Here is an 11,762-nt window from a genome sequence, read left to right as displayed (position 1 = left end):
TCCATAAACAACATTTTTGAATCCTCCGTGGTAGATAGGAACAGGACTTGCATGCTGCTTTGTGATTGGCCCATCCGCACGTCTCTTTTCTGTTTCGGGCGGGACTTGCAAACGCAGCCACTGGTCTAGTTTCTCCCTCACTCTGTTACTGCTGCTGGGTCAGTCGTACACTCTCCAATAATTATACACTTTCAGCTACCGCGAGCAGGAGGATACACAGCCGGATAGTTGCTGTTCATCTTCTTAGTTAGACGGGATTTTACGCAGCGCCCCCGGATATGTGACGCTCCATTGTTCCCCTGTCTCTTTATTACACGATTTATTCCGCTTTTTTACGTCGTTACGCTGTTCTTGATCCACATATCTTTTTTTCTCGGGTACCTTCACCAACACTGCGGGCTGACGTCTACGTGTACCACTAGGACACTCTTCGGGGGCATCGATCCGTGCAGGGACGGACGGGGGTCTGCGGCGTGTTGGTAAACAGCGCGTGCATAGCGGCGGCCGCGAGGACTCCCTCTGGCGCATTGATGCACCCGTTCCAGTGGTGTAACGGTGAGCTTTTATCACTATGCTAGGCCACAAAAGCTATTTTTACTCTGCTATTTTCACTTGTTAAACGCATTTACTTTGCCAAAATAAACCAGCCTATGTTTTGGGTTATTTAAACACTGGATAACCTAAGAGAACCTTTATTTATCCAACAATATGGAAATTCCAGTGTTAGTAAAGCACAGTTACAGTAGGAGAATAGAAACATGCAATAAAAATAACTATAATATATATAATCTTAAACAGAACTAACGAGTAGACCCTAAATAAACTAGGTTATGTTTTGAGCTATTTGAGATCCTTTATTTGTCCTACAATATGGAAATTTCAGTGTTGCAATGTAAAGTTACAGTAGGAGAATAGAAACATGCAATAAAAATTAAAACAAATAACTATTACACGCATAATCTAAAACAGAACCAATGAGAAGAGCAATATTACTGTTACGCTAAATAAACTATTTTATGTTTTGAGCTATTTGAGATCCTTTATTTGTCCTACAATAAAGAAATTTTAAGTGTTGCAATGCAAAGTTACTGTAGGAGAAAAGAAACATGCAATAAAAATTTAAGACAAATAAATGTGACATAAATAATCTGTTATAGTAGAGCAATATTAATATTAGCCTAAATAATATAGGTTATGTTTTGGGCTATTAAACATTGGATAAGATAAGAGAAGTGTTATTTAGCCCACAATAAGGACATTTTAGTGTTGCAGTGCACAGTTACAGAAGGAGAATAGAAACATGTAATAAAAATGAAGACAAATCACTATTACACATATAATCTAAAACAGAAGTAATGAGTAGAGCAATATTACTATTAGCCTAAATAAACTAGGGTATGTTTTGAGCTATTTAATGATCCTAAGAGTTCCTTTATTTGTCCCACAATATGGAAATTCCATGTTGCAACACACAGAACAACAGAACAGAATCATGCAATAAAAAAATTATATAAATAACTATTAGGCTAAATGTATGTATGTAAAATCTAAAACACACCTAAGAAGTAGAGCAAAATTACTATTTGCCTATGCACAAAAATTACTAAGGTTATGTACTGTACAGCATAAACAGAATAAAATAAATCACAGGTAAAATGACTTGAATGACTTGCACCAGTGATGATTCATATTATATTATTGCAGAGATGCTGGCCTGTGCTTGTGAAGTCTCTCTACTTTTTCTTATTATATTGTAACTATTCAACCTATTAGCTCAGTAAATTTGTCATTACGTGACTCAGGTGACAATTGGAGGAATATTGATCTTTGTGAACAAAATGGCCATTCACAACCTATAGGCTAATTGACAACATTAGCTCTTAGTGGGGACAACTGGAGTAGGCACAGATGTAGGCTATAAATTATATTCTATAAGTTCACATTATTAGGTTTTTAGAGGTTTCAAGTGTTTGCTCAGAATGTTTCACGGTATGGGAATAGATCATCATAAATAAGTTAAAATGTTTGTATTGCTAAAAGGCACATATAACTTACTATGAGATGGTTTCAGTGTTCATTTGTTTTATATACGTCCATCTCTTGTTGATCATATTAGACTATATTGAAGCTTTAACCTCGATTGTTGCTTAGTAAGGGAATGATAGGCCATTCTAATAGGCTAACAGTGTTCTTTCAAACAACATGATCTATTTAACTGTGCAGTCGTGTGTATTTCTTTATGTTTGTGACAGTGACTCTCCTCACAGTAGTTCCTTATCTTTATTATTCACCATTTGTCAAAAGCCACACAACTCCTTTGTTTGACAATAAAAACTACTTTGTATAGAAACCTCCCTCGTTCTCAAGACAGCAGGGAGGAATGGAGAATCATTATGAGTGATATGGAGATGTTTCCTGTGTTCGTCTTGAAAAAAATCTCCCATATTTACCGCTAAAGGTGGCAGTACGTTAACAAATAATGATAAAAAGTATAAATATGTTAATTAGCCGATGACCTCTGGTGATATTTTTGGAGTGATTTAAGTAATTTAAGTTCCCCTAAATTATCGAATAGTACAAACTCATCCACAATCTTCAGTTACTACAAAAGAGAGCAGTTTAGATGTATTTTGATATATTTTTGCAGTACCTTGTTCAAACAAAGCTTTATCCATATAATTTTCATGCATATTTAGGCTACTGGTTGGCCCAAATAGAGTATCAGTCTCTGCTGTAGATATATTGGTCTATTTCTACTTTAGATAGACAGATACTTGACCTGTCATGATAGTATATTGATTTATCATTCAGTATATGAAAGCTGGGACAATATACTGTATTTTGGGGCTCAATATTCATCATATGTACATTCTCTTGGTAAAAGTGGAAAGAGTTGGGGTATTTTTGTTGTAATACGGTAAGATCTGAGCAGTAGAGGGTTAAATAACTAACTTCTCTAGCTCAGGGAAATGATACTGTATATTTAAAAATGGTTTAGTGGGATAATCTTGCACTATTGTTATTGTGTCAGTGGTTTAAAGTAGTTTCCATATCATGATTTATCGCAGTATATCTCTGTAGCAATATATCGTGCTTCAAAATGTGTTATCGTCGCTACTTTAAATTCAAAGTTTGGGAACAGCAACAACTGTAATTTATGGGTCTCACTGTAGATTTTAAATTAGGCCATTGATACAAGCAAATAATGGTTATTGACTGCAGCAGCAAGACAACTAATGGATAATGGAATTGGCTAAAAAAATCCATATTAGATCCCTAAAGTGCAGTTTTAGACCCATCAGGATATAAAGAAATATTCGTTTATCGATAATCATGAATATACAGGTCACAATAAGATTATAATTAAAGATCCCGGATATATTATAATGTTTTCTCATCAAAAACAAACCCAGACTTGTGTTTTGTTTCATTTACACACGTTTAACACACAAACACTGCATATTTAGGCTGAGTTCTTTCTCTCTCAGCAGAAAACACACCCTGTGATGTCATGTGGTAATATGGGAGGTGCTCCACTGTGTTATTAAACTCCATACACCTTCACTAGAATCATCTGCATGATTTCAGCTCTGGAATTGCCAATCTAAAGTAAAGGTAGCAGTTAGCTTGAAAACTACCACTTCATGAAATCACAAGGTGGAACAGAGCATTTTGAGCTTTGGGGATGTAGACAGACCTATAATAAAGGGTTACTCCAACATGTGTGAATGAAACAAAAAGCAACTCCAGATATGTTTTTGAGGAGGTATTAACATTTTAACATGGCTAAAAGCTCACAAGAATCCATTTCGTGTAATATAGGACCTTTAATGTATTTTTAGACAGTGTGAATGAAAGATAAGTATTTCACATTTTACAGTAATCTTAACAATAGAACACTTTGATATATCTGGACATACCTTCTTTCCTGCTGTCACAAAGAGTATGATGTATGAGTGGTCTTTTCCTGTTACTATTTTAGAGCGCCTCTGTGTGGACGGGTGGTGCTATGTCCAACAAAGAACAATAAGCCTCTTTGTAAGGCTCAGATCCCTCCAGCTCTCCACAGAGGAAACCGTACACACTGCTTTCCGAATCAAAGAGACACATTCTGCTCCCCCAAAATGACGGCGGTGCTAGGCGGCTACAGCTTGGCTTTAAGGGTGGATAATATTAAAGGTGCACTGTGTAACTTTTCTCACCTGCTTGTTTCCCATGGAGATGTGCCTAGAATGTTCCACAGTATGACCATAAACTCCATGGAGACTTGCAAGCCAAAGTACAGGTTATATTTGTGGAAAGGTGATCCCACTCACAGTAATAATTAATGGTTTTTAAGATGTTTTTGAGCAATAAATAACACATGTAGTTGAATAAATGGAAGACTGATTAGTTTAATACCATACTGTGTGGACAATTTAAACCAAAGAATTAACAACTCCATGGAGGCCCCCTCAAGAAAAAGTTACACAGTGCACCTTTAACAAAATATACCTGTTTTCATTTTTGCACTAATGAATAATGTATGTATAATGTATATGTAATAATAACTGGATCATGTTTTGCAGTAAATGTCTTGGTAGAAGTTCACATTTTGAATGAAAAATGGACTGTAAAATTAAAGTTACACCAAGTAACTTCTCATTCTCATTTCAAAGGCAAAGAAGTAATGTTCTACTCAGGCTGGCGCCACCTAGTGCCTCCGTTCAATTTAATTTCTCTCCAGCGACTAGGTCAGGAATCAAAATACACTAGACAGTTTGCAAGAACCCTGGAAGCTGTAGACCGCACACAGGCCAATCAGCGAAGAGCTGTGAAGCCATGATGTCAAACTCAAGCAGCTGTCTGGGTCCCTTTTGTGGTACAGCACAACAGTAAACAAAGTGGTTGAGATGGATGTAGATGAAGCCAGACATTCTGTGTTGGCAACGATTCCCGAGATCAAGGATTTAAAGCCGAAACAAAGAGAATGTTTGGTGAATTTTTTCAAAGGGAGAGATGTTATTGCCCTTCTTCCTACAGGATTTGGCTCATTACATACACCACAACCAAATAGCAGCAATTGGTTAAATAAAAAAAAGTACCTGCCTATTGTTGAGCAAACGAATTCTAATGCTGCAAGGTCAGACGATTTCCACAAAGTGAAACCGACGGATGAATCAGGCTCGTAATGTTCAAACTCAAATATAAAAGTGCCAGTTTTTGAAAAAATCCATTACAAGCTTCTGTGCTATTTACAAAATTGTATGGCTTTCTTTTTCCTTATTATAAATAATACTAGATTTGTATTATTATCTTGTAGACAGTATATTTCCCGCCCTTATTTCTCTTTTTTCATGCATGCTCACATTCACCCCAGTGTTTATACATGACACATGTAGTGCTTTTATGCGTGACATGGACCGCTCTGAACTTAACCTAGTTTCTGGTTGAAAACAGTGACTGTGGCGGCGGCGGCTCTTCAGGCAGGCTGAGTGTTTCTCCCATGTGAAGTCCTGAATATTTGATGGGATGCTCTCTTTCTGCACCAGAACCAGCAGCTTCTTTGTGTGAATATACGACGAATATAGGCCAAGCACCCAGCAGACAGCTCAATGACAAAATCACAGCTCAGTGTTGTCACGACACTGAAATTTAAAGGCAGTACTTTTTGGTTGGGGCTCTATCACCAGCTTGTTTCTATGGATATGTCATTGCTTTTCCTAGAATGTTCCACAGTATGACATTAAACAGCTCTACCTTATATTTATTAAATTATAGGTGGTTTTATAGCTCAAAAATACATATATTCTGACTGTGAGCGGGGTTGCCTTTCCACAGATCTGAAGGTTTAATACCAAACTGTGAAACATTCCAGACAAAGCAATAACATCTCCATGGAGAAAAGGATTTGACGGATGGAAAGTTACGCAATGCTGGATACTGATTTCATGGGTACCGTAGTCTTTTAGTTGTTTAGTCAATTTAATTTTCATTTCATTTAAATAAAGATTTATAGGACAACAGCATAAAGGAGAAGTTAGTTGAAGAAATGAAATGGTTTAATTTTTTTTGTAAAAAGGTAGATTAAACTCATGATTTATAAATTTAATCTGTCTTATATATAAATACACAATTTCCTAGTACTTTTTTCTGCATAAACAGTTGTTTTTGCATGAACTCCCCTGCAGGTCTAGCCTTGTGAGTGCAATTTGAGTCAGATAAACAGAGATATGGGATTTTTGCAAGCTTTTGCCGCGCCCCGTTCTTTTGTCGACTACAGCCCTAGATTTTGATATTGCAATGATATAAAAATAAATTTCTTTAGACAGTTTACTTGTATAGAGCTCAAATCACACAAATGTTTACAAAATGTCCAATTTAGCCAACAGAAAAATCAAACAATGTAATAGTCATTGGTCAGTAACAGACAGCAGAATTGAGTGTAATTTTCAACTCAAAATGCTATTTTCTCTGATATTACCATGTGGTCTTATGATCGTTCTGATATAGATGAATTCTAAAATACTGAGGAAAGATAAAATTTTGTCCTATATATAAGATTTCTTTCAGTAGCCTATCTCTACTATTCAAATGAGTATCTTGTAGGCCTGTCAATATTAGTTTTATTATAAATTTTTACTTGACAATCAGGCTAGTATCTTGTGTTGTACAGCTCTAAAGTGACTTCTCTGTTCGTGTAGAGAGGATCTGTCCAACTATGATTCTCTTTGTCCCTAAAATAAATAAAAAAAATCTACTCTCAGTCACTCACTCCTGCCTTTTTTGCATCTGCTACTCCGGGTGCCATGGTAACGCCTCTTGTGAGTGCGCCAATATAGGTCAGTGGCCATGTAGGGCTCCACCCATCACAGAATACCCCATAATGCTGTCTGCTTGCAAGTACGTTAGGGCTGCATTACTGTATTTACAGCTAAATTATAGATATTATTAGAGGAGAGAGGACGGTTGGATTCTTATCTTTGCCGTTATTGTTTTGGAGATGTGCTTAATTAGAATATTGTGTATAATGTCTGTGATAAATTCTCTTAAAAAGGCTGTAAAAAGAGATGTTATCTTCCAAGCAAGTGTGTAAGGAGATAATTATGAACATGTGGCTTTTTAAAAAATGTTGTGATTGCACCTCATTTACACATTTGCATATTTTTAGCAGATTTTTGAAAGGGCATATATTACGTTATTTTCTGGCCTATGTTATAATGTTTCCTCAGCAAAAACACACCTGGAGTTGTGTTTTGTTTCATTCACACATATTTAACTCACAAACCCTGCATATTTAGGCTGGTTTTTCTCTCTCTCAAACAGAAAACTCCTTGAGTAGAATGATTTTGGATGATTTTAGCTCGGGAACTGACAAACTCAACTGGTTCCTTTTACTTTTTGTAAACATGAAAATTACCGCTTCACGACATCATGAAGTGGAATGAAGCATTTTGAGTTTTGGAGATGTAGAAAGACTAATAATAAAGAGTTACTCAAATATGTGTGAATGAAACAAAACACAACTCCAGGTATGTTTTTGATGAGGAAACATTCTAAAATTAAAGCTCACAAGAATCAGCTTTGCATAATATAGGACCTTTTAATATTGTCATGATTTGGATAATAAAAATACGTTTGTCAGCTAGACATCCTCCAAGCTTAAAAAGTTAAATTAGCCTATAACTGACCGTGTGGTGATAAGGGCTTTATATTTATTGTGACCTCAACAATCAGGAAGGAAACAGATTACAATGAGTTTGGGCCAAGTGGGTTTTTCCGTCATTCACACCTGGCAAAAAAATCCCTAACTCAATGGGGCTTTATTTGCCTGGTAAATCCAGAATGATCTCTCTTTATTTTCTAAAGAGATCAGTCATGTCCCCATGGCCTCCATCATGTCTCGAGCCAGAACCAAACACAACAGTCCAATCAGGTTTGTTTATTTCAGTGACGCATGGAGTTTATTGGTCAGCCTTCATTTACAAACAAAAACAAATTTCTCTCACCTCAGATTTACAGAGTTTAGTGGTTTCCTCACTAATTCTGCAGGGTGTTATTCATTTCCTTGTGATTTTTTCCCCCTTTCTCTCTTCCTCATAAGCATCCATATTTGTTTTAATGCAGCTGGACCTTGTGTGTCTCTGATTGGCTAATCCACTTGTCAATTATGACCATCTGAACTGGGGGAGATTCACTGGTGATCAGACTCGAGCTTGTATTGAAGAAGTGTGGAAACGGGATCGCAGGCAATGACTTGTTGGCAAAATGAGCAAAACATTTTGAATAAACCAGACTTAAAACGGGCTGTAAAATGATTTCAAAAGTGCACTTATTTTCTGTGTATAGAATAATGAATAACTACTATGGTCTTGTTGATATCATGAGTTGAATTTTATCTACCATTTTAAGCGTCGTTTTGTTTCTTATTTGCAAATGTTTTAAGTTTAAATTGTAAAAAGAATATCTAATTTACCTGTAATTTTACAAAAGTGCAGTCAAATTATCTGAAAAAAACATAAAAAAAATAAAAATCAGTCTTTTGTTTACAGTATAGCCTACATTTTGTCCTCATATAGTGCTGTTATGGCTAGACAAAGTGGCAGGGGAGATGAACGTGAGCGTCCATCTGCACAGGGCTGTTATAAACACTGACCCAGATCTGAACCAGGAGTGGGTTTAGAAGGCTTCAGGTGATTTGTGCCACAACAAGAAAAACAAAGACACAAACGTGACCAGCCGCTCATCAGACCATGCTTAAAGGTCCTATATTACGCAAAATTCGCTCTTGTGAGCTTTAAGCCATGTTATAATGTTACTTCATCAAAATCAGACCTGAAGATGTATTTTTTTTTCACACAAGTTTAATTAATCTTTTATTATTAGTCTATCTACCTGTTTAAATGGTCTGTTCCACCTTATAATGACGTGAAGGTGTAGTTTTCAGGTTAACAACTCCTTTTACCATTTGTTCCGTAGAGACTGGCAATTCCAAGGCTGAAATTATCCAAATGATTCTAGTGAAAGTGTATGGAGTTTAAAAACACAGTGGAGCACTTCCTGTTTTGCCACATGACATCACAAGGTGGAACAGAGGTGTTGTCTGCTTGACAAAAGTATGCTTGATGAGGAAACAACATTAAAATTAAACAAAGATCAGAACACAATATGGGCCCACTAAAGGTGCACTGTGCAACTTTTCTGGTGGAGGGTCCGCTACTTGCTTGTCTCCATGGAGATGTTATTGCTTTGCCTGGAATATGACATTGAACATATCCTCCTAGCATTAATTACAGATGTTTCTATTGCTTAAAAACACAGTAATTCCATGTGTGAATGGGGGACTCTCCACAGATCTGATCTATACCTACCTGGACTGTAAAACATACTAGACAAAACAATAACATTTCCATGGAGACAAGCTGGTGGCAGACCTCCACTAGAAATGTTGCACCTTTAAAGGGACAGTTTGGACATAGGACCTCATTTCCAAGTGAGCCAGACTGTTGGAGATGTTTGAAGACACTTTTTAAAATATTCCATCCAGTCCTTGTATTTGCAGAGGTCGCAGGTGCTAGGCTAGTGCATGTCAATGGCCATAGTTAGCCTGCCACTAAAAACAGTCTTACCCACTCCACAAAACACCCGAAGTAAATCTATTATTACACCAGACTGTTGATGTGAATGTCTGTGTTGACAGAATAATGTTTGAAATAAAACTAACCTTACATCGTATGAATCGTCGCATGTTGAGGGACTAGGTTGGTTGGAAGTTGGTTTTACTTCTGAAATTATTCTATCGACACAGACATTCACATCAATAGTCTGGCGTAATGATAGTTTTGCTTCGGGTGCAAGGACTGGATGGAATATTTTTAAAAGTGTCTCCACACATCTCCAACACTCTGGTTCACTAGGAAATAAGGCCCTATGTCCAAAATTTTGAACTTTTCCCTTTAAACTAGTGTCTCTTTTGAACTCCGTGATGTCATGTGAACCTACGACTAACCACAACAGTAGTAACCCATGAAATCCATACTTCCATCCATGCACGCTCTGTTAGCCCTCACATGCTCCGATTGATCGCAACATAAACACTATCAGCACAGCGTTGAGGGAGATGTGTTGACGTCAATATGGCCGGTTGATTGGCCGGTGATTGCTTCTTGATGAGTGAAGTCATTTGATGTGAGTACTTGTGCTGTGGAGTCCGGCCATTGATGTGTTCAGATTAATGTTGTATCAGAGCTCATTCAGACTGGAGTGGAACTGAAGGGCGGACAGTATTGATCCCGTGAGATGGAAGAAATGTCACATACAAATGTCAATGTATTCATTTGGCTCCTGGAGTTACTTGGAATCGAGTGATCAATGGTGAAGTGTGGCTGGAGAGAGCCGCAGAATGGAACAACGAAAAATGATGTGTTATGGTTGTGTCTGCTATATACTTATAATCTATGACACCTGGATGTTTTATTTTTTGACATTTTAAAGGTCCTATGTTAAACAAAATAGATTTGTATGAGATTTAAGACATGTTAGAATGTTTTTATCTCATCAAACCCAGAGTTGTGTTTTGTTTCATTCACACACATTTGAATAATCTTGGTTTATTAGTCTGTCTCCAAAACTCAAAATACTGTTCGATCTTTCTGATGTCATGTGGTGGTAGTTTTCAAGTTAACAGCTTCCTTTACCTTTGTTCAGAAGAAATGGGCAATTCCATGGAATAAAAAAACACAGTGGGGCACTTCTTGTACCACAGGGCATCGCAAGGGGGAACAGAGTGTTTTCCGTAACTCAGCCAAAATATGCAGGGTTTCTGTGTTAAATATGTGAATGAAACAAAAACAAAACTCCAGGTATGTTTTTGATGAGGAAACATTATAACATAGATTAGAAAAAGGCATAAAATGAGCCATTTAAAGTGCAATATTGATCTAAAACAGGGGTCATCAACCTGTAGCTCGGGCGTTACCAGTAGCTCTCCACCCCCTTCCAAGTAGCTCACCAAGGGATTTCTGAATTATACTGATGACTTACTCAAATTTGATTGATTAAATGCCTGTTTTCTTTCTAAATGTATAATTTTGATGCCTAATTGTGTGCACTGATAACTGGATTATGTTTTATAGACATCTAACTGTATGTACCTCATCTTTGACTTACCGTGGCTCTTATATTTACAACATTTTGTAAAAATTTCAACTGCGCAAATGAGTAAGCGATCTGGCATCTTTGTTTTTCAAAAAGTAGCTCACAGGAGGAAAAAGGCTAGAGACCCGTGATCTAAAATTACTTAATAAAAGAAACAGGACCACCACTGCATACATAAATAAATAAATGAACAAGCTACAATTTAAGTTAATAACTCTATACCTTTTTTTTTTTTTTTTTCAAATTTTTTACATGTATTTGAGCTAAATGTGTTTTGTCAGTACAGATATATTGTATAAGCAGCTCCTGAGGTCAAAATAAGTCAGCTGCTTCTGAAAATAATGCCTTTTATTGTCTAATATCTGATATTGGCAGCCAGTGCAGGTTAACATGCTTGTTGTTAGCTTTACCACCACTGCAAAACTTGGTCTCTGAAAGTTGTAAACTTATAAACCAATTGTGGTGAATAATTATGATGCTTGGATTGCATGAGTTAGGTGAAGAATAGGTGAAGGACCACTGCAAACTGTTTAAAATGAATTAGTTCTGATTTTGATGTTTTTAAGACAGTAAAAGTAACTCGGTACAGCGCCTTAACTATTGACTAGAAAAGTGAAATGTCAGAG

General features: G+C 36.7%; 1 protein-coding gene across 2 annotated transcripts in view; it reads left to right on the top strand.

The window, feature by feature from the left end:
- Nucleotides 1–78: 78 nt before the first annotated feature.
- Nucleotides 79–11,762, top strand: part of rnf122 (ring finger protein 122) — a 35,664-nt gene continuing 23,980 nt past the window's right edge. The window contains exon 1 of one of the 2 annotated variants that reach the window (XM_055162070.1): nt 79–555. In XM_055162070.1, coding sequence (XP_055018045.1) covers nt 531–555 — 25 coding nt within the window. In that variant the 5' untranslated portion in view covers nt 79–530. The remainder of the gene's footprint in view (nt 556–11,762) is intronic. The other variant, XM_020932353.2, reaches the window with a different exon arrangement.

The sequence above is a fragment of the Boleophthalmus pectinirostris genome, unplaced genomic scaffold, assembly GCF_026225935.1.
Source record: "Boleophthalmus pectinirostris isolate CB_2022bp ecotype Guang Dong unplaced genomic scaffold, ASM2622593v1 HiC_scaffold_4, whole genome shotgun sequence".
In the NCBI taxonomy this organism is placed as follows: domain Eukaryota; kingdom Metazoa; phylum Chordata; class Actinopteri; order Gobiiformes; family Gobiidae; genus Boleophthalmus; species Boleophthalmus pectinirostris.
Note: the sequence above shows the minus strand (reverse complement) of the source record. Positions and strands in the feature narration are given on the sequence as shown.